The sequence below is a fragment of the Melospiza melodia genome, chromosome Z (assembly GCF_035770615.1).
Source record: "Melospiza melodia melodia isolate bMelMel2 chromosome Z, bMelMel2.pri, whole genome shotgun sequence".
NCBI lineage: Eukaryota > Metazoa > Chordata > Aves > Passeriformes > Passerellidae > Melospiza > Melospiza melodia.
In genome coordinates, this window is record NC_086226.1 from 663374 (window position 1) to 686657 (window position 23284).

At 52.3% G+C, this 23284-nt stretch overlaps 1 protein-coding gene across 2 annotated transcripts in view; it reads left to right on the top strand.

The window, feature by feature from the left end:
• Window positions 1–4376: 4376 nt before the first annotated feature.
• The window catches only part of MYO5B (myosin VB), a 148890-nt gene continuing 129982 nt past the window's right edge, over window positions 4377–23284 (top strand). For both annotated transcript variants that reach the window (XM_063179615.1, XM_063179614.1), the window contains exon 1: window positions 4377–4505. In XM_063179615.1, coding sequence (XP_063035685.1) covers window positions 4479–4505 — 27 coding nt within the window. In that variant the 5' untranslated portion in view covers window positions 4377–4478. The remainder of the gene's footprint in view (window positions 4506–23284) is intronic.

Here is a 23284-nt window from a genome sequence, read left to right on the forward strand (position 1 = left end):
TTTTCCTCTGTCCTATTCAGAGGAGGGGAGTGAAGAACCCATGTAAAACCTCTCATCCTTTCCTGCTCACAGACTTCGTGGTATTTGGAAATGTTTTATGTTCTTTTTTCATTTTTCCATATGAGTCTTTGCTGCTGCTGCTGCTGCTGCTGCTTATCTGCAGCTGTTTCTCTCTCCTTCAGCCTTTCAGCTTCTGCCATCTTTCCTCTAGCTCCTGCTTTTTCACCCTTTTTCCCAAAACTTCCTTACTTACAAACAAAACTTTCTGAGTCACCAGGTGGGAGAGAGACACTGGAACTGTTTCCATCCTGGCAGGAAGCCAGACAGACCAGAGCAGTGCCTCTCAAGGCTTGTTCCTTGGATTCCCCAGATCCAAACAGGGATTGTCCTACAGGTACTGAGGAAGGAAGCTTCCAGAAAGGTGAAGCTTCAGGCTGGGAGAGGTAGGCTGGCGGGCAGGACATCGAGCCCTTTTCAGCAGCCATCTCCAAAAACTGCACAGGGGACATCAGAGCTGTCCTGTTTTGCTGGTGGGAAAGGCCATCCCAGATAAAGGAAATAGTTTCATTAGTGCAGAGAGCTGAGGTAGTCACAGGTCTGTGCTCCCACCACGGAGTCAAATTGGCAGAATGATTAAGAGATTAATTTCCTGGTCTGCCGCAGACTCCTGGAGTAGCCCGTGCAAGCAATGTAGATTTTCCTTTACTATTGTGACCTCCCTTTGAAAAATGAAGATAATAGCACATCCAGAATTCCAGGATTAATTAAAGCATGTTATTAAAGGCTGTGACATTTGTTGGGTACACTCGATATGAGAGATAAAAAAAATACCACACTGGTGAGCTTTGTGAATTCAAGTCATCCAGAACCATAATAAATCTCCTTTTCTAATAAAATAATAACTCAGAAGAGGTGGTCAGAGCTATCAAACATTTATAGAGTGTCTGAGCTCCTGCTCCTGGAGGCAAATTTCCTCTGCAACGAACATGAGGTCTGCACAAGATTAAAAGAATTTGCCTTCAGCAGGAGTGAATTCCCACGGGATAACGGGCAGCTAAACTCTCCTGAGACGAAGCTGTTGGTGGGTGAGCGTGTTGCTGGCGCTGAGCCCTTTGCTGCCGAGAGCTTTACAGGATTCAGGCTGGTCCAGAACAACTGGTGAGGCTGGCTGGGTCAGAGCCTCCTCAAGAGGCTCCTTCTCGCTGCCCCCGACAGATGAGTGATGCAGTAAGGACGATTTTCTCACTCAAGAGTGAAGGGTTTCCTTAATCCTGCAGATTTCCATCTTCTCCCAGCTCCTTGGATCTCCTTGCAGTAAACTGGGTAAATAGGGCACCAGGCAGAACGTTCTGCAAAGCTTGGCGGTGCCTTTGCCTGCCTGGGGCCAGTGCTCAGGTTACACCTCTGGCTTGCAGGTCACCAGGCAGTAATGAGCCAAACACAGCTGGAATTGTGGCTTGCAGGTGCCAAACACAGCTGGAATTGTGGCTTGCAGGTGCCGGGAACCTCCTGAGCATTAGCTGCTGCTCCTGAAATCCTGTGGCATTTCCTGCCCCAGTGAGCAATCCTGCAGGCAAACCAGCTATTAAAGCTGGAGCGCAGGGACGCCACTGGTGAGGGAAGCAGCCTGGCCCAGGCTTGAGCTTGCCCCTGCACCAGGGCTCTGAGCCACACAGAGACAGAATCAGTGGCATTTAGAAACCTGGCAGCCACAGCCTCTTCACTTAGACACGTACCAGGGCTCTGCAAAATATTCTTCCCAGTATTTTTAATTAAATTTGTCACGGTGACAGAGGAAGAGCAGAGGTGTGGAGCGTGTGGGTGACTTGCCTGTGGCAGGGCTGAGAATGCAAAAGTCCCTGATCACATCATCCCAGACTCACTCCAGAGTTTGAATCCTCAGCATCTCCCAAGGCTTTAAGACTTTTCTACATGTGCTTACCTTTTTACAAGGACTTTAAGACCAACCCCAGGGCTTTCCATGGTGGTGTTTTTGGCCACAAACAAGATGATGAGCTCTGGAGTGGTTCCCTGTGCCCTGTGGCACAATGCTGGCTTGGCCCCTGCTCCCTGGGGCTGGGCTGCAGGCTCTGGACAGAATCTATTTGCAGGAATGTTAATTATTCATTTCGTTATCACCTGGAATAATTTATCATTACTTTAACGCAGGCTGCAGAAACAGCCCGTGCAGCCACACCCAGGGTACTGTGACTCTGCCAGGCCCAGACTGTGCCCAGATGTGGCACGTGGTGGCTTCTGTGAGGCACAGGAGGAGTGAAATCCAGATTTGAGGTCTCTGGGACATCTTTGCATGCAAAAATTCAGGACCTGGGGTCACACTTAACAACAGCCAGCTCTGTTCTGATGACATTTAGAGCTGTCAGAATTGATGCTCCTCACTGGCTGTGCCATCACCTGTCCATCCATCCATCCATCCATCCATCTGTTCCTGGGGTTTCCATGTGTCACTACAACACAGGGACAAGGGCAGGACCTTAAAATGAACTCCAACCCATCCTGTGCTTGTAAAGAATCCACTGGCTGTGCTTAAAGGGGAAAACCCCCTGTATTTAGTCAATTTTTACCTCAAAATGCCCTCTATGTGAATGCAAGAGGGGGTACCATAAACTGCTATTTAAGAGCCCGTGCCTGTTAAATTTGATCTACACAAGTTTTGATTCCCAAGTGGGAAGAAGCTTCTGTCTCCTGGAGGAGACAATTTCCAGCAACTCAGCAGTTAGGATGTACTTCAGGGATTCTGTATGTATTTTGGGGTTTTCAGTTTCTGAGTTTAATTAAAGTTTTAGATTAATGGAGAATCGCATGTGACACCAGCTGGTGTTCCACGGGAATGCCTGTGCTTTGCCTCGGGGCTATCACTGCTACCCCAGCTTCACTGAAAGCTTTGCTTCTAATTCCACCAGTGCTCCACGTTTTGTTTCCGCAGCTGATTTAATGAAATGAGAGGAGCAAGTTTTGTTTGCCTGACTAAGCTCTCTTGGAGGCTTTGCAGGGATTATGCTGTCAAATTTTCCCAGGGCAATTTCTAGACATGGTGCAGTTTTTTTCCTCCCCTCCCCTCCTCCTTCCCAGACTCCCCCCAGAGCCACCTGCAATATTTTTTTTTTTTTTTATTCATCAAGGATATCAGAGCTGGAAAAGAGAGGTATCTGCAATGCTGGCTGTCCTTCCACCACATCAGCACTGCTCCCTGCCAGGCCCTGGGGTGGAAGAGGGAAAATGTGACAGGGGGGAAGAGTTTTATCCCGCAGGGGACAAGGAGCAGAGTGTGAGATGCCACCAGTGATCACTGTGGGGAAAGGCTGTGGGTGCCTGTGAGCGGCACAGCCCGAAACCAGGGCGGGAGGGATCCCAGTGACGGCGCAAACACCGGTGACAGGGAGCAGGATCGCTGAGCGGGCTTCTGCCTGCTCGGTTAATATGCAAAATACCTCGAATGATAAAGAATAGCAGTAGTGGTTAATTAGGAGCGCTTTGCATTTCATTCTGCTTCCCAGGCTCCGAAAGTGCCGTCTAAGCATGAATTGCAGAACAGGGTGCTCCCGTGGGATGGAGGGAAGCAGCACGGCCAGGATTGACGGGCTGGGATCAATTTTTGGCTGTTGCTGTGGAAGTTGGAATTCCTGCCGCCGGTGTAGGAGCGGCACACAAGCAGCGCCCGGGAGCAGTGGTGCTGGGGGGACCCCGAGCCCACCTGCAGGCAGAAGACAGAGCAAAGCCTATCCCTGGCACACTTCTCGAGCTGATTTCCAGTGGGGTCAGGAGGGCAATGCTCCTGTCCCGGGAACAGGCGTGTCCTGGCTAAGGACACCGCAGCGATGCCGTCCCTCACTCCTCAAAGCGTGGGGGATCCCCAGAGCCCGCGGGGCGATGGAAGACCCGAAAACCACCAAGGGCCACCTGCTTGGGGCTTAATTGCTCTTCCTCTGTGAGAAAGGGAGATGGATAAAAGGCAAAACCCTTCCAAACGCAGCACCAACTTGCGCTGCCGGGGGGACCCTGCCCGGGGGGCGCCGGAGCTGGGAGGGATGGGGATGCCGAGAGCCGCGGGGTAAAGCGGCCGGGAAGAAAAATATTTATTAAAAACAGCGTTTTTATTTTTCTTTCTTTTCTTTCTTTCTTTCTTTTTTTTTTTAAGTTAAAGAAATGATAATAATAAAAGCCGAGCCGAAGGAAACCGAAGGGAGCCGGGCCGAGCCTCCCCATACCTGAGCGGGGCGCGGCGGAGGCGGAGCGGTGCTGCTGCCTCCTCCTCCTCCTCCTCCTCCTCCTTCTTCTCCTTCTCCTCCTCCTCCTGCCGCTGCCGCTCCCTTCGCTTCCCGTGCCCGCGCCCGGCCGGCCGCGGCGGGTGTAAAGGTCGGAGCGCCGGTGCGTCCGTGCGTCCGTGTGTCCGTGCGGCGGTCGGTCCGGCCGCCCGCCGCCCCCATGCCCCGCGCCTAGCGCCGCCCGCCCCGGCCATGTCCGCCGCGCAGCTCTACACCAAGGTGAGCGGGAGGGCGCGGGGGGCTCTGCGGGCGCCGCTCCGAGCTCCCCCTGCCCTGGAGGGGGGCCCGTTCCCGGCCCGGGAGGGGCCCCGCAACTTTCCCGCAGGTGCGCGGGATGCGGAGCGGCATCGCCGCCGTGCCCCCGCGGCCCCGGACCCCTCCCGGGCCCCTCCCGGACCCCTCCCGGGCCCCCGGAGTTCCACCCTGCCGGCTCTCCGCGCTGCAGGGCGGACTTCGCCCGTGGGTCGCGGCGGCGGCCTCGCCCTCCGTGCGCTCCGTCACCTGCGCGGCCAAAACCCTCCCAGCCTGCCCAGAACCCCTGGGATATTCCTGCCCTGCTCGATTCCTGCCCTGCTCGATGCCTAAAGCCCGGGCCGGAGGGGCGGGAAGGTGCGGAATCACAGGAGCGCAGAGCGAGTGCCCCAACTCCCCGAAACGCTTCCGCGGTGTCCGGTTTCCAGAGCCCTTTTTGTTCCACAAGTCCTGGATGAGATCCCTTGGCAGGGGCGCGATGGGACGCGCCCGCTTCCTCATGGCAGCCAGGGAAGGTGGCACGGCTGGTGGCCTGGCCGGGCACCGCGCCCCGACCGGCCCCACGCTTCCCTTGCTCTTAAAAAGCGATCGTGGTGGTAATTGTGAGGCTCAGGTGCTCTGTTTAAAGCAGAGCCTGAGGTCTGGACTAGAAAAACAGTTTCCGCTCTGGTTTTAATTTTTTTTTGTTGTTGTTATTTTGTGTCTGTGGGGTACTCGGGTAACCCCAGCCCTTGGGCTGTGGATGCCTCCCACACAGTTCGGGGCTTTCCGCTCCCTTTCCCCGCGGGAGTTTGTGTCCAGAGAGATCTGTGCCGATTGACCTGTCCCGATGAAAGAGCTCTCGCAGGCAGTGCGAGACCCGCCTGGCTCGGAGCTCCTGATGGGGAGAGAGCCCTCTCGCCGCGCTCCGCATCTCCCGGGGCTGCTCGGGGGCAGCCGCGCTCCGGGAATGCCAAAACCATCGGTACCGCCGGGCAGGGACCCGCCGGGAGCGGCGCTTGGCTTCGGAAAAGGCTGTGCTGTGTGGCAGCGTCAGCATCATCTGTTGTCATAATGGGAGTTTTAGTGGTTTGGGCTCTCCCTGTGGCCGTGGTCAGCTCGTGGAGGTGCTGCCAGGTTGGCGCCAGAATCACTTTGTGTCCCCCGGGCTTAACTTTGCTGCAGATTTCTGCTCCTGTAACTCGTTCTGCCAGCAGCTTTTTTATGTAACGTCGGGGGTTGTCACGAACCTTTCCTTTGGCCATCAAAGGGATGCAGGATGAATGGTGGATCCGGTGATCTCCTCTGAACCTGTGGGCATTGCAGAGGCCCTGCTGGACTGAGCTGGGCTGTCTGTGAGCGGGATGACCTCCATCCTTCTCGGGAGCACTTCAAAAGCCAAGTTTGGAGCATCTTTTCCCCTTGGAAAACCCGGAGAGGAGCAGGAGTAGAGCTGTGGCTGAACAGCCCTGCCGTGCCCACCAGAGCACCTCTCAGGATGAGTGCATGGATGGGATGGCCAGCATCCCTGGCAGGAGGGGGGCTGGCCCCCAGCGCTGTGCTATCCCTGTTGATGGGCTGATTAAAGCTGCCTGGTTAATTGATTTTTGACTTGATGAGCAGTAGTTAACCTGCGTTGTCTTTTTGTGCTGCCCTGGTTTACACTCCTGTTGGTCTGTTGAGCAGGTGTGAGCTGTCTCCTGGGGCGTTGCTTGGGATCCTTCTGCTGTGTAGGGACTTTCTGATGAGAAAGGGGTGGGGATTTGGTGGCAACCTGTGTGTGTTGTTAACTTTAGGTTTATTTTTAACAACAACAAAGTTTGTTGGTGAGAGCAGGCGTTTCAGCACTGGTCCTTCTGCTGTTGCCTGTTGGTTTTGCAGGAACATTCTAGGGATGCAGCTGGATTTTTAGGTGATGGAGCCAGGGGCTGGAGCCCACAAGGGCTGTCTGTGCAACTGAGTCATGGTGAAATTTAGGGCTGTCCTGCTGGGCTGTCTGCTGCATGGGGCCCCTGTGCCTGCTCTGGCCTTTGAAGCAGCAGGAAAAATGTTTCCTGCGACTTTGAGAGCACAAGAAAAAGATCCAAGAAGGCTCAAAACCCACAACAAACCTCACAGCCTGGAGGTGCTGAGCCTGGTGGTGCTGGTGGCTGTGGAGTCCCTGAGGCAGAGGGGATGTGTTGGGCTCGGTCCTGGGGCTCACCTGCAGGTCAGCTCCATGCAGGGGTGACAGCCCAGGGGGGCATGGGTGATGCCCAGGGGGGCATGGGTGATGCCCAGGGGGGCATGGGTGATGGCCAGGGACAGAGGGGACAGCCCAGGGACAGAGGGGATGCCCAGGGACAGAGGTGATGCCCAGGGACAGAGGTGATGCCCAGGACAGGGGGGATGCCCACGTGGGCAGGGCTGATGCCCAGGACAGGGGTGATGCCCAGGGGCAGGTCTGAGGCTCCTGGGCCTCTGCTGGCAGGTGAGGCTGTTTGTGGGGAGCAGAGGAGGGGGAGGAAGGTGATCCGGGCTCAGTACAGTACAGCTGTCTTGCTGAGAGCCCATTGATCCCACAGACTAGTGATCCCACAGGCTACTGATCCCACAGGTGCTGCTGTGCTGGCATAGCCACAGCTGCACCTTCCTCTGAGTCATTCCTCCTCCCGCTGGAGCCAGCATGGGAGAAACTGCTGAGGAGCCACTTTGGAGCGTCCAGGTGGGAATTCTCAGGTCTCCTTCCTGCTGAACTGCAGTGGGAGCTGGTGTGTGTTGTGTGGAGGGCCCTCAGCTTCCATGTGCTGCTTGCAGAAGGTTTTCTGGGACCTTGTGGGGATCTGTAGTAGTTTTCTTGGTGTATAAATTTGTCACCATGCTGATGAGTTTGGTGTGTTGGATTGGCCTGGGGGACGCTTATGCAGGAGAGGAACCCATCCTGGGAACACCAGCAGCTCTGAGCCTCTGCTGGAGGCCTTCTCCATGGGATGCCTGTGTCACTTCAAGGGCTGACTGGTGTTTAATATCCCCATCAAGCAGAGCAATTAATAGCTCTGCCTAATTATGAGCATGACAGTAGATCCACAACTGCTCCAACCTTCAAGTGTGTAGGACTCCACTTTGGTCAATAGTTATGGAGGGACCATTCTCTCTTCTCACTGCCACTGCTTCACCTGGACACTCTGGGATTCTCTGGCTGTGGATTTCATTTTATGGCAGAATCAAACAGGAGTTGAGCAGCAGAAAAGGAGTTCTGTGGCAGAGGATGCCGCCTGGCACCAGCCTGTGCAAGAGGTACAGAGCAGGTGGTGGCACAGAGAATTCCAACCTGCAAAAACCTGTTCCATAGGGAGACATAGGAGAATTTCACCTAATCTGTGCATTGCCCAAGAAACAACTTTCTGAGGCTGCTTGTGCTGGCCCTGCTCCTGCCACCTCCCTGATGTGCCCAGGTACAGCCAGGCCCAGAAAAACTGCAGCTGGGCAGGGGACTTTCCAAATCCTCCTTACTGGAGCAGGGGGCAAAGGCAGCTCATGAACCCACGAGCCTGTGCAGGTGTGAGCCTGGTGTGGGATCACAGCCTGTGCAGGTGTGAGCCTGGTGTGGGATCACAGCCTGGGCAGTGCCAGTGTGCCCCTGGTGTGGGATCACAGCCTGTGCAGTGCCAGTGTGCCCCTGGTGTGGGATCACAGCCTGTGCAGTGCCAGTGTGAGCCTGGTGTGGGATCACTGAGCCTGGGCAGGTGTGAGCCTGGTGTGGGATAACTGAGCCTGGGCAGTGCCAGTGTGAGCCTGGTGTGGGATCACTGAGCCTGGGCAGGTGTGAGCCTGGTGTGGGATAACTGAGCCTGGGCAGTGCCAGTGTGAGCCTGGTGTGGGATCACTGAGCCTGGGCAGTGCCAGTGTGCCCCTGGTGTGGGATAACTGAGCCTGGGCAGTGCCAGTGTGAGCCTGGTGTGGGATAACTGAGCCTGGGCAGTGCCAGTGTGCCCCTGGTGTGGGATAACTGAGCCTGGGCAGTGCCAGTGTGCCCCTGGTGTGGGATCACTGAGCCTGGGCAGTGCCAGTGTGAGCCTGGTGTGGGATCACTGAGCCTGGGCAGTGCCAGTGTGAGCCTGGTGTGGGATAACTGAGCCTGGGCAGTGCCAGTGTGAGCCTGGTGTGGGATAACTGAGCCTGGGCAGTGCCAGTGTGCCCCTGGTGTGGGATCACTGAGCCTGGGCAGTGCCAGTGTGAGCCTGGTGTGGGATCACTGAGCCTGGGCAGTGCCAGTGTGAGCCTGGTGTGGGATAACTGAGCCTGGGCAGTGCCAGTGTGAGCCTGGTGTGGGATCACAGCCTGTGCAGGTGTGAGCCTGGTGTGGGATCACTGAGCCTGGGCAGTGCCAGTGTGAGCCTGGTGTGGGATCACTGAGCCTGGGCAGTGCCAGTGTGAGCCCGGTGTGGGATCACTGAGCCTGGGCAGTGCCAGTGTGAGCCCGGTGTGGGATCACTGAGCCTGGGCAGTGCCAGTGTGAGCCTGGTGTGGGATCACTGAGCCTGGGCAGTGCCAGTGTGAGCCCGGTGTGGGATCACTGAGCCTGTTCTGTGCCCTGGGCTGGGCACTGGGCAGGAGGGATGGACCTGGTCACCCCATGGAAGGTGCCATCATCATCATCAGGGTTGATTTGCAGCACTAAACCAGAAATTAGAGTTGTTTGTATGGCTGACCTTAGTTACATTGTAAGGTGAGGCTCTCTGTATGGCAAAACCAACTGTAATTGCTTTGGCTTCTGATGTTCTGCTCTCTTAAAGGTGCTTCTTAAAATATGGTAATTGTCCTTGTAAGTATAGCCTCTGAACCTCATGCAAAATAGGGCTTCTGCCAGGCTAGGGAATAAGCTGTGTCTCTCTGCTCCTGGGCTGTTGTGCAGCTCAAGATATGCTCTTCAGAAGGTCTGCAAGCTCTGGGTAAATAAGAAACCAGGGTATTTATTTTTCATGCTATTTTTTTCCTCTCGTTGTGCAAAGTGGCTGCTGTTTGCCAAATATTTTCTTATAGACTTTATGCATTAAAAAAATCCTCTTCTAATGGCCAGTGTTGGGGTGTAGAAGACTCTGGTTTTCACTTAAAGTTGTATTAAATGAAATAGCTGGAATGAATTGGTGGTTTCTGACCCTGGGGAGAAACTTCTCAAAAGTGTGTGAATGCTGCCCGTGTGATCACACACTGATTGAGTCAATGCATTGGCACAGACCTTCTGCCATAAACCCTCGTGAAAATTATTTATCCTGCGAGGCTCAGGGAGGATTCATCCTCAGCGTGTGCCTGTGGGCTGGCTTGGGGCTGAGGAGCAGCAGGGAAGGGGAGAGAAGATTTTCTGTGGATTGTGTAGAACAAATTTCTGGGAATAAGTGCTGGGGGCAGGGAGTGTTTGGGGTTCAATCCCAGGACGTCCACGCGATGCTGCAGAGCTCCTGAGCTCCTGCTGCTGCCATTGCAGCTCCTGTGAGGAAAAGCATGTTACAGATGAAGGTTTTGGTCTCTTTTTTCTTTATTTAGATGATGAGAACACGTGTGGGTCATAGCACAGAGGGCAGGGACAGCTGGGAGGCCACGCTGGGATTTTATGTAAGGATGGGGCTGTCTCGCTGAGGGAGCCAGGTCCATCGGCATCCCCAGGCTCCTCCTGAGTCTGCCTCATTATGAGCTGCAGTGGCAGAGAGAAAACCATTGAAATGTAAACTCTGATTGCTCCAGCCAGCTCTCTGCAGGCTGGGGCTGTGCCAAGGGCACGGGCAGCACCGCAGCCGCCCGGGGCCCCTTGGCCTCCCTGCGGTGGCACAGGGACAGACAGACAGACAGAGCCGAGCCTGCCTGAAACACCCTCCAGCCCACCGGGTCTGGGCCTCACCTGGCTCCCGGGGAGCTCAGGGACTGTGGTCTGGGGGCATTTCCCTGCCTCGGTGGGCCAGAGTTCACCCCATGCTCTCCTGGCACCGCGGGTGCACGTCCCACCACAGGGCACGCTGCTCCGGGGTATTTGTGCTGCAAAAATAACCCCATTTCCATCTCTGTTTGTGCAACTTTTCATCTCAGTTGTGCATTTAATAATCCCCGTGCTTGGGTCAGATGAGAGCCACTGAGCCAAGGAGCTCAGAGCTGAGTGCAGGTGCTGGGGCACAGCCCCGGGAATGGCTGCAGCAGGGTTCATTAGCTAGATCCTGCTGCATGCCCTCTTGCTGGCTGGGATGAATCAGCTTGCTCTTCTAAAAATCTGTTTCTGAGAATTCCTGCCCTGATTCTGTTCCAAGGGTGTGAAACTGTGGTGTGGAAATCGCAGTGCATGAAGCCCAAGTTGCAGTGATTTGCTGGGCTCACTCCAGGGTGAGGGATGGGAGCAGCAGTGGGTGCTGTGCTCGTTCTTAAGGGATTGGGTGGGATGAGTCCTTCCTGCCCTTTCCTGCCCTCAGGAAGGAGTTTATCCGAGGTTATTTGTTACAGGCAGCCTGGCTGCTGTTGAGGAATGTATTTACAGAGGAGGATTTTTTTTGCTTTGCTGTTCTTTCGTGCTGCCAATTACCAGGCAGAGAAAATAATGACCCTGAATGTGAACTCATGCATCTCTTCTGGTGACCGAGAAAGAAGGCTGTGTATGTTTGTGATTGTGTTTCTGTACATATATGTTTAAACTTCTCAGTTTGCTGTGAAGCAGTGCTGTTCTAGATGTGTTTCACTTTTAATTGACACAGCAATGAATTTGAAGCCCTGTCCAAAGCAGGAGTAGTGTTCCCTCACTGTGATGGCTGTCCTTCAGGGAATCCACAGGAGCAGCCCCACTTGAGCATGAGGGTGGACTTTGGGCTTTCTGAGGTAGCCATGGGTGTAATAAATGTCAGGTGAGGCAGGTGAAGCTCTGAGCTGGTGTTTTTGTGTGGTGCTGCTGCCTGATCTTTGACCCTCCCTGCACACAGAGGCGTTTGCTGGTGGCTAAAGGAGCATCAGAGCGAGCTACAATCCAGGTCAGGAAAATTACTGCTGTTATTGCAGAGGAACCTCAAGCTGTGGCAGACACCTGAAATGTTTGCAGAACACTTTAGGGAAGAATTTGCTGCTTATCAAAACTGAAAAAAGGTCCCTGTGAGCTTTCTGTGTCTCGAACTGGCTGTAAAGCTGTTGTCCTCGTATGCCTCTGGCCTGCTCTCAGACACGTCTTGTGGGGTTGGGTTTTGGCTCAGCCTGAGCCTTCAAGGATGAGCAGAGCCCTGTCCAGAGGTGGTGGCAGGGCTGGGAAGGACCAGGCTTGGTGGGTGATGGGCTTCACAGGGCTTTCCTTGGTGAGCCCTCCTTAAAGTGTTGTCTGGGTCATGGTGGACTCACCAGGTATACTAATGAAGCTTTTGAGGGTTTGGCATTTCTGCCCTTTGCCTTTCCTGTGGTATCCAGAGGGTTGGGAGAAGAGCATCCCTACAGGGAACAGCCTTCAGCCTGGAAATGTGACTCCTTCTCCAGCTGTGCTTTCCTTTTCTCCTTGGTTTGTCCTGTGTCTGAAAAACCTTCTGCAGCTGACTGAAACCTGGGAATCTCAGGAATGACTTAAACACGTCCAGGTAGGGACTGTGAGCAGCACAGGTGTGTAAACCCTCACTGTGGGCAGTGATTACCTGCAGGTGCTGACTGCCAGCCCTGGCATGGTGCAGGGGGTGGGATGGTGGAGCAGCTCCTCCAGCAGCCTTGCTCCTGGCCTGCTCTGCCACCATCCTTTGCCATTTTTTAACCAAACCCCATCTGACTGTCCTTTTATAGATTTCATTGTTAATTTTCCCCTTCCTGAGCAGTTTTCTGTGGCGCTGGCTTTCAGTGCCCTGTGTTTGTCCCCAGGAAGTCCCAGCAGATCAGAAGCAGTGCTGTGTGACCCCCCTGTGCTGTCATTATATTGCAGGAGTTCCATTATCAGTACATTGCAAGGGTTCCATATTGCCAGAGTTTCACACCTCCTTGATGTTTCTTGTAGGCAGCTCCTTTAGGCATTAACTCTTCCTTGTTCTCACAGCAGCCAACTGACTCCAGTTCCCACCAATCCACTCTTTTATAACGCTCTTCTGACTGGCTACAGGTGTGGCCTGTTAACATCAGGCCTGCTCCTGATCTTTAGTAATTGGTTCAGCTGCAGCTCTTTAGGGGATAAGGTTACATTCCATACCACCTTCATTTACACACACTGTATCCCCTACACCCCTGGCTGCCCTCCCTGGCTGTCTAGGGTGCAGGGCAGGCTGTTGTGACCCCGTTCACCTCCTCCTTAGTGTACAGCCCTCAGCTCCCTCTCTCTGCATTCCCACACAGGCCCTGTGGCGGCACCACGGGAGTGGCTTTGCCTCCTCTGGCTGCTCCAGGTGCTTGGTGCTTCCATGGATCCTCAGTGGGAGATGTGTGCTGTGTCATGGAATCACAGAATGGTTTGGGTTGGGAGGGACTTCAAGGATCATTCAGGTCCAACCCCTGCCATGGGCAGGGACACCTTCCCCTATCCCAGGCTGCTCCAAGCCCCGTCCAGCCTGGCCTGGGACACTGCCAGGGATCCAGGGGCAGCCACTCCGGGCAGCCTGCTCCTCTGGGAAACCCACGTCCATTCTGACTTTTGGATATTTCTCTTAGCTCTCACCCACAAGTCTCCATCACCGTGTGCTTCCAGCTCAGCCGTTCCTTGAGAACATCCTTTCCACACGTGGGCTGACCAACCCTTCAGACCACAACCAGCTCCCACCCTGAAGGAGCAGGGGCAGCCCACGGAGGGATGAGTTTCCCTTGGTGGAGCCCTTACACCCAGTGCAAACCTTCCCCCTTCCCGTGGTGAGTCACTGCCCAGGCTCCCTCCTGGAAGTGCCACAGCCTGTGGGGAGCTGGCTGCATGTGCTAACCATGCTGGGAGCAGGATGTCTCCTGGGTGAATCACTGCCTATCACAATAGCAGGTTACACCTCAGGGATGTGGCCCAGCCAGTCACTGCTCTTCAAAGGGAAAAAGGACCCTTGATGTGTTTGAAGATGGCTTTTAGAGCATCACGGGCATGTCCGGATTGTTCTGGAAGCCCCACAGGGATGGTTTCAGGAGGCACAGGCAAACCTACAGCTGCCAAAGCAGGCTGGGTGTGAGCAAGCACCTGGGGCTGCTGACATGTGTATTAGCAAGTGAGGCTAATTGAAAAGGGCTTTGAAAGAAAATAGGAATAAAAATACCTGATCCCTGTGCCTGCTGAGGAGCTGGTCCTTGCTGGTACACCCCAGGTGAGCACGGCTGGTGTAAGCATGTCTCAAGGCAGCCAGTGGATGCCAGGATGCTGAGATGACAGAAGGTGTAATTTCCAATCTAATTAAGCTGAGTAACTCCTCGTGGATTGATGCTGCTTAATTACTGTGAGCTCTGGGAAGGTGGGTGCTGTGGGTATTGCTGTTCTTTGCCCTGGGCAGGGCCTGGGGCTCGTTCAGGGACACTTAGCCTCCTGGTGGGGTGGGCATGGAGAGCTGGAGGTGGCTCTCACCTGGCAGCACTGGACTGCTGAGGTCTTGGGTTGGTCCCACATCCCCTGCTAGGAACACATGTCCTGCTCTGGAGACAGGTTGGAGGAGAAGGTTCTGCTCCATAGCAGAAGGTGGATATGGGAATACTGGTGTGGCTCTTGCGAGCTCTTCCCACAGCTGTGGGGTGCCTGCTTGTTGCTTATCTCATTCCTCTTTCACCACCACGTTTAGTGGTAAGAAATAAAATAATGAAAGAAATTGGAGATAAAGAGCTGCCTATCTGCTTGGGCAGTGTCTCATGTCTTGTGGTGTCCCTTTGATTTCTTCCAAGGCCAGGGGAGACAGGAAAGCAATTCTCTGCTGGGTTGGATTGTGAACACCTGCACTATCACCATTACTTGTGAGTAATGGTACCAACAAGGCACGTTCTGGCTGGAGCAGAACCTGTAGCACCCCGGTAAGGCTCTCAGGGAGGGCAGGTCTGTGTGACCTGTGAACATCTCACCTGTGGCTGAGCAGAGCTGCCCTCAGGGGTGTCTGCAGGGCCTCCCCTGGCCCTCTGAGCTGGGCCTTTCTCGCTGTGCCTTTTGGGGAGCAGAGGTGCCAGGGTGACAGACCTGCCCTTGGCTCTCCTGCAGCGCGTTCTGCACCGCCCTGGCCAGAGATAAGCAGCTCCTATCTTGCTCCTGTAAACCCTGGAAGCACCAGGTTTTAAATCTGTTGCTCCCCCTCCCTTCTGCTTGTTTTCACTTTCCTTCTGCTTTCCAAAGCCTTTGTTTTTGTTTGGATCCTGCCCCAGCAAGGAGAGGAGCTGTTCCTCCCCCTGCAGAAGCGCTGCTGCTTTGTCTGCCCCGTCGCAGGGGATGGAGGCAGAGCTGCTAAATAAAGCACTTCATTTAAAAACAAGCAAGAGGGAAGGAGGAAAATCAAGGTGCCTTGAGCATGCAGGTCTCAGTTGTGCAGAGCCCTGGTGTGAGGGTTACAGGGCTGATGGATGCTTTGGGTGCAGCCGGTGGCAGGGACGGCGCTGGAATTCAGCCCCGGGGCAGCTGCTGCTGCTGCCCGGCCCCTGCTCCTCGTCAGAGCTGCTTTGAAGCCTCGTGCGCTCTTGCCATGCCAAAATAAACTCGGAGTCGAGGCTGTCAGAGCTAATCTTCATCTCTCTGCACTTTGCCCTCCCCGCTGCTGTTGCACTGAGGGGTGGCTGTGCTCACACCCTGGGTTTTGGCAGTCCTGGGGACTGTCCCCAAGGTGCCCGGTGGTCAGTGCTGACCGCCTTGGAGTGACCTGAACCACCTGCTCACTGACCCTCAGGGTGGGCCTGAACCACCCTTAGTAGCAAAACTTGACTGAATTTCCCTTTCAGCACTCTGTGCTGCAAGAGGTGTGCATGGCTGAGGCTGCTCCAGGCTGAACCACTTGGCACTCCCCAAAAACTGCAAGCAGGCTTTTCCTCCCCAGGCACTGCTCGACCCAAAATACAGGTTTGCATCCCAAAGTCCACCAGCAGGCATTTGCGTTCTCACCCAAATGGAATCTCTCTAGTGCCCCTCTTTTTTTTCTTTTTTTTTTTAAAATATGGATTTCTGCACCACACACTTTTTATCTTTGGATAAAAAGCCAGTTCTCAGAAGCAGAACATTCTATTTGTCGATGCCAAAAGGTCCGTAGGCTCTCTCCCTCTCCTTCTTTTTAAAATATTATTTTAATTTATTACTCTTTTTTTTTTTTTTTGGACTGAAAAATGTGCTGTCTCCTGCCAGCCTTTGCTCTGGTGCAAAGTTTCAGCACTGGGGGGTCACGTGAGGTAAATCAGCAGAACACAAACCCTGCTGTTATTGACTAAACTTTGCCCGGATCTCACCTAATCACCAACCTGACACGTCTTTAAAGCTCCAGCTCTTTTCCTGTGAGGAGAGAGCTCAGCCCCACATCAGCACTGGAGCAGCTCCTGGCATCCTTCTGCTTCAAAGGGTGGGATTTTTGAACCCTTTGGATATAACTCATGCCTGAGCGATTGCTTGCTGTTACATCCCAGTTGTTAAATTGTATTTTCTTTTTCTGCGGTAGCAGGTTTACTGCTTTTTCACATTTTTTTTCTTATTTTTTTCTAGTCTGATAGGATCCTGCTGTAATTTTCAGTTATCTGAGAGGTATTGCCCAAATTTAGGCTGTTGTTAACTCCCAGTAGGATGGTTTTTGATGTCTCTGTGTGAAGAGCAGGCTGGATGTTGTGGCTGATAGAAAATCTTTCCATGTGCACAAGTGTTTTAACAATGGGACCACTCAGCTCACAGTGAGGTTTCATCCTCCTAGCAGCTCTGAAGGCAGTTTCTTGTCTCTCCACTTTCCGTCCTAATGGCTGAGTGTTTCCAAAGGACAACCCTTCCAACAAAACGATTTAATTTCCCTCAGTAACATTTTGGGCACAAGCTGTTGGCGACTCTTTTATCTGGCGTGCCATCTCTAGGCTTATAACCCTCTTTGATGTGGCTCATTCAGGGGAAAAATGGCATTACACACTACCTCAATCATTCAGATGTCAGGGAGGATATTGCATTTGACTAATCGGGGGAAATTTGGGAAGATTTAGTAATGCCAGGAGACATGACCCACTTCCAGTTAAACGCTTTTCAGACAATAGAGATTGTGCTAAGTGGTGGGGGAGGGAGAAACACTCACAGACTGGAAAAAACTAATAGTTACTTATAATTTTAAATTTTGTTGTGCTGACCCTTTCCTAGATTCAGGATGGGCTTGTTTTCTTTTTCTGTTTATGTTTTTTTTTTCCTGAGGAAAATATAATACTGGTACTAACTGGTTTTCAACAGATGTGTGTTATCTGGAGATGACCATCACTGTGCTGGGGGTGCCTGTCACCTTTGGGATGTGGCTGAGGGTGTTGGGAGCTGTGGCTCTGGTCCAGCTGTGGGTGACCAGCAGTGGCGGGGGATGTCGAATGTGGTGTGGGAATTGATTTTGGCTGTCCCAGCTCAGGAGGGTGCCCACCTGATGATATGCATCCAAAGTACATAAAGAATATTAGTTCACAAAGCAAGATTTAAGTGTTTTTCTTGTGCTCCAAACCTTCAATGTTGCTCATTCCTCATCCTGCAAGTGTCTGGCCAAAACCAAACAGAAACTGCAGAGGTGCAGATCTGTGATGTTGTTTGATGTTGCAAAGCTGCGAGATAGCCAAACCTGAGTTTGTAGTGTATAAACTTTTACTTCAAAGGCAACAAAGGAGAACATTCTTTTAAGAGGTAACTCCGTAATTTTTAGCGCTGCAAGTTCTGTCAAGCAGCTTGTGGCTGTTGCTTTGTGCAAGGTTTTATCTTTGCAGCCATGTGAGCTGAGCAAAAGCAACTTACTGTGCTTAGAGCTTATTAAAACCCTTATTAAAAGCAGTTCTGTAATCCTCCTGAAGTATGGCAACAACACTTTGGTCTCAGTTCCATATTGCAGCTGAATTCCTGATGTAGCAGTGTGCAAGGTGCTGCTGAAATGCAGACACACGATATTGCAAGGTCCTGGAGTGAATGTCCAAGCTGATGGAGCAATGTCAGAGCCCACCTGAAAAGGAGAAGGGGAGCTGTGCTGCATGGGCAGCGTTTTGGGGCAAAAAGTCCACCCTAGGGGTGTGCTGGAACTGCTGCTGTTTTCTGGAAGGGGGTCCAAGTCTTCAGCCTTTGTTGTTGTTTTCACTTTTGTGTGATCATTCGGGTGTAGGTGTTTTTTAATGCTCTGCTTTTGCCTCCAGGCAGGATTCCACTGCTCTCCTTCCACAGGACACAATCCACTCTTGTTTTCTGAGCTGCTCCCCAAAAGCTCTTCTTTAAAGAGCCACATTATAATGTGACTTGAAGCTTAGAAATAAACTTCAAGTATCTTCACCGAGCAAGTTAGCACCTTCCTCGGGTTAAAATCTTGTTTCTTCTGCCTCCAAGCTTCAGAGCCGTAGACTGACGTGTTTTAGATGCATCCCTGTTGATAAATACTGCTTTTAGGCGCAGTTACAGAGATGGCTGGAAGAGACGCAGCCCTGACGCTTGTCTAGATAAATTAATTTCCTCTACACACACCTCTGGGTGCCTGAGTTGGTCACTGGGGGCTCTGAACTCCGAGCTGCCCCTGAGAGACTCAGGAGGAATTTCTGCAGCATTAGCAGTGGGTGCTGGATGCCCAGAGCTCCTGTGAGGTTTGGGGGGCTCTGGAGCCATGGCCAGGCTCGGGCTGGGCAGGAGGGTTGCCTCCCTGATCCCTCTCACCTGCGTGGGAAGCAGCTGGAAAGCTGGGAACAGCTGAAATGTGCCTGGGATCTGGACAAACCTGTCCTGGCGTGGGGCTAAACTTCAATAACAGTTAATTTGTCTGGGAAGGGAAAAGGCCACTTTGGAAGGACTTGGCTTCTCTCCTCCTGTTCACACAAAACAAATGTAATTTTTTCAAGTCAGGGCAGAGCAAATCAGTTCAGAGCTGAAGCAGAGCTCATATTTTGAAAGCTGAAGAGCTTTTGAAACACGCCAGCAGATGGAAGAGGCCCTGGCTGCATCTGCCTTACCTGCTTTAACCCCATAAACAGCACTGACCCTCGTCTCTTACAGGCTTTGTACATAATTAATGTCTGATCTGAAAGCTGGCTGCTCTGTTAACACACTTGCCCATGACTGATGCTTGGAGCAATCTCTTGGGAGCTGCAGTGCCTGTGCAGGGCCTGTGTTGGATGGCTGGGATGCATTAAGGATGTTTAAGTTGTTGGATGGAAGCAGGCCAGTTAAAAACAGTTAAAGACACAGCTTTTCCCACCCTTTTGGAGGCAGAGCTCGGGGAAAGCTGAAGCCACCGTGCGTGCTGTGTGGGTGCTGTGCTCTGGCACAAACCAGCAGTGAGGGGGTGGGTGCTGTGTCCTTGGTGCCACAAATGCGGGCTGAGCTGAGTGTGGGTGTGAAAATGCAGCGGTGCCCTTGGCCGCTACACCAGCCCTGAGTGTCTGTGGGGCTGGAGCGACACCTGAGATCCTGGAGGGTCTCTGCAGGGGCTGTGTGTCCTTCCAGCAGCCAAACACTGCTGGTGCTGGGGTGGTGTCCTGTCCTGCAGCTCTGTCCCTCGCTGTCCCTCCCAGCTGGGGCCTTCAGGGCTGTGAGGGTGCTGTCAGCCCCCTGAGCTGCCTGTGAGAAAAATGCCAACCACTTGTGTTTAAAATTTAAACAGTTTAATAGTAATGAAATTGTTATTATATTAGTAATATAATCAGAGGAATAAAAATTTGGACAATTGGGATTAAGGACAATACGAGACAAAAATCAAAAAGTTACAGACAGTCTGGGTACCTCTTTCTGGGCAAAATAAGCCCAATAAAGGACACATGTTAACAGAGGATTAACCCTTAACAACAACAGCCTGTTGCATATTCATACACCTGATACATGATGCATAAATTCCATTCAAACGCAGGATTTTGTCTGATCAGTGTCAGCTTCTTCCTCTGAATCATAATGGTGTCTTCAGGGCTGAGCAAGGCAGGAAGAAGTTACTTTCTTCTGATAATGGAGCAATAAATTCTCTTTCTCTGAAAGATTTAGGTGTCCTGTGGCTGCTATCGGGTACAAGTACCTCATTCCTTTCTTTAAAAAAATACCCCACATACATAATTTCTATTTTAACATTATGTTATAACCTAAAACTATATTGAACACACTATTAAAAAAATTAATACAGCATAACTTTCTACCATAACACATATATAATATTCATTTTAATATTTGTGAAAAAATCAATAATAAAATACATATCTTTCACACTTGGGTGGGGTCAGCGGCTGCTGATCTCTCTGCTTGTGTTGAACATCCCATACACAGGCTCACAAAACCCCCATAATTTGGGGGATTTAAGCAGTTTTTGGGGATGTCTCTTGCATTTTATTCCTGCAGACTGCTTGTAAGACACTGGGGATAAATTTGCTGCAGCAATAAAACACAGGTTAGGAGTGATAATGGTATTAACTGTGGCAGTCTGTCTCACTACCAGACCAGCCAATACCCTCTTCTATCTTGTGATGAAAAGAGATTTGTGGCTCATTTTTCCCTGTGTCAGTGCAAAATGAGATGTGGGCTTTCTCCTGCACATGCAAATCCTGAAGGAAGTGTTGGAGGTGTGGGGAAATCCCAACTTTCCCAGACAGAGTTCCTGGCTGGAAACAGGCTGTGGATATGCTGAGGTTTGCTGGCTTCCTTTGAAACAAAGCCCAGGTCTTTGCTGGTAGATGGACAGAGGGGAAACCTCCCCTCTGAATGGGCTAAAATGCCTTTTGAGCAGGTTAAACTGCTTTCCTGTGAAAAGAGCTTTTGTGGAAAGCAGTCCCTTGGGATTCCTCTCTGGGACATCAGTGCTGGCAGCCAGGAGCTGGCTTTGTGGATGTGCTGGTGGCAGCCAGGTTGTCCCCAGACGCTGCACTGCTGTGGCCATCAGGGCTGGCCTTGCAGACCTGGCAAGGCCCTGCTGGGACATGTCGTGTCCTGAGCGATGTGGCTGCTCTGAAATGCATCAGTTTGGAACTCAGATCCACAATCCTACAGCTGGAAACGCCAGCAGCTGAAGGAGCATGGAAATTTGGGGCTTCTGCAGACCCTCTGTGGGGAAATCGCAGAATCACTGAAGGGTTTGAGTGGGAAGGACCTTACAGTTCATCCAGTGCCACCCCTGCCATGGTCAGGGACAGCTCCCACTGTCCCAGGCTGCTCCAAGCCCCATCCAGCCTGGCCTGGGGCACTGCCAGGGATCCAGGGGCAGCCACAGCTGCTCTGGGCACCCTGGGCCAGGGCCTGCCCACCCTCCCAGCCAGCAATTCCTAATTCCCAATGTGCCAGAATCTGTCCCTGCCCTCTGGCAGTGGGAGCCATTGCCTGGGGGCTGTCCCTGCCTGCCCTGTCCCCAGGGGCTGTGCAGTGACAGAAATCAATGACTGAAAGCTCCAAGGAAAATGCCGAGGGATGTGAGGCCTGGGCTGAGCTGGGCCTGCTCTGAGGGACGCTTGGCGTGTGGCTCTGCTCTGCTCTTCCAACCTGATGCAGGGGACATCCTGTCGCTGGAAGTGACCCTGATTTGCAAATACAACACGGGGAGGATGCGGAGAGGAGGGTAAAGCAAATATTTGCCTTTCTGCAGCTGAATCCATCTCGCTGATGCTCTGATAGGTCATGCCCCTCTCACACTTGAGTCTCTGCTCTTACTAGAGTATTTTTGTTTATACAAAGTGAGTCTTATCTGCACCGTAGCTGGGAAGTGGGAGGCTGTGCTCTGGCAGTGCCTTTATAAAAGCCCTGATAAGGGCTCAAAAGCCAGCCTTGCTGCCTTACCAGGGAGCAGGAGGTGAGAGGTGCCATTGGGAGGAGGGAAACTGAAGCAGTGAAGACTGGTTTGGTATCTGGGGTGAAGAGGGCCTGGATGACACCTCTGCATGGTGGCAGCACTATGCCATGACCCAAACTGGGATTTTTTTTTTTTTCTTAATAAAGTATCTATATTGGAAATTTTGCAGCAGCCTCCAGCTTCACCCCAGTGTGGGATGGAAGGTGGAGCAGCTGTGAGGGGACATGAGCTGCTGCACATCTCTCTGCCTTTTATAGACCACATCCCCTTTGGACAGGCTCCCAAATCCCTGGTGCATCTATGAGTGTGCTTGGCCTCTTCTGATGCATCTGGATATTGGGGAAAATTCCTTTGTGGAAAGGGCTGCCCAGCCCTGGCCCAGCTGCTCAGGGCCCTGGTGGAGTCCCCATACCTGCAGGGATTTAGAAGCTGTGTGGATGTGGCAGCTGGGGACATGGGTCAGTGGTGGCCTGGTGCTGTGAATGACTGGATTTGATGGTCTGAGGGCTTTTCCAGCCCAAATGATCCCGGGGCTCTGTGGTTTGGAGGCCCTGTGGGACAGGCCCATGCTGTGGTGGTGCTGTGGGTCACCATGAGGGCATGCTGGCAGTGACTGAAGCCACGTGAGTTCAGCTGTTCCTGCCCAACCACTGACCCCTACAGCTTGAAGGAGCTCAGCTATTGGGACTGACTGTTTTGTCAGAAAGGGCAGAAACCTTTGGTCTTGTACATTCTGAGCTGGGAACTCTCAGCATGATTGGCAAAACTTTGCTTTTACAACTAAATAAACTTGAAAAATGTAAAGTTTATTCAGTTTAGTTTTTTCTTCTTCATTTTATTTATCTACCTAGCAAAGCATGAGGTCATCCCTTAGAGGAGGGAGAAAGGTGGCAGAGCAATGTTCAGTAGAGGTGGATTTGAGTTACTCTTTAGCCCTGGTTTGAGTGAGCTCATGACTTGTCTTCATGCACTCTGAAACTGCTATAACTTCAAGATGTATTTTTATTTGTTTTGCTGCTTTTCTAGTTAATAATAAATGTTTTCCTCACCTTGGGTGGTAAGAGTAGGGGTAACTAAGCCTTGAAACAGGGTAAGTGCTGAAGCTGAGCTGATGGGACACCCTGGCTTCAAGGCAATGGCATCAGCTGCTGTGTGACTGTGACTCCTGTCCTTCCCCCAGGGAAAGGCATCCCTTGGGCAGGAGCTGCATTTCCTGCTGTTGGGGCAAAGCTCCTTGGGCCCGAGCCAGGGAATGTTAGTGGGAACAGAAATCTGACAGCTGGGGTGTCCCTGGGATATGGGAAGAGCAGAGCTGAGGCTTCCCTTGGTGGCAGCCCCCTCTGGAGCCTGTGCCTGTTGGGGAATACAGAGAAGCTCCAGTGGCACAGGGAGAGTGTTCATGTGAGCACACACATCTCCTGTTGGGACAGGGATGTCCTGCCTGCCCACCCCAGGGTGGCTTTGTTGTGGGAATGGGGAAGGCAGGAGCAGCACACCATGGCTGAGATAGATTCCTTGGGGTTTTTTTTAAATCTGTTTTTATTTTCTCCTTCTGTTTGGGTGCTTTGTTCTGTGGACACTCCAGTGTTTCATGAGAGCTGTGTTTGATCTTCCTGGGAATGTGTGTTTGTGTGCAGCTGTGGCAGCCACCCTTCCAGAGGGAAGAGATAACCTTGGATTTGCCCAACTCTGCTGGGGACACTGCCAGACCAGAGGAAAAAAAAAAGCAAAATTCAAACTAGAAAGTTAAGGCTAGAAAAGACGCATTTTGAGGTAGTGATTTTTTTATTTTGTTGGGGGTTTTTTTTGGTTGGATTTTTTTTCCTTTTGTTATTGGTTGTTGCTGTTGGTGGTGGTTTTTTTTTTTTTGTTGTTTTAGTTTTTTTTAAGGGGGTTCAGGTGCCCTTCTTGCCACCA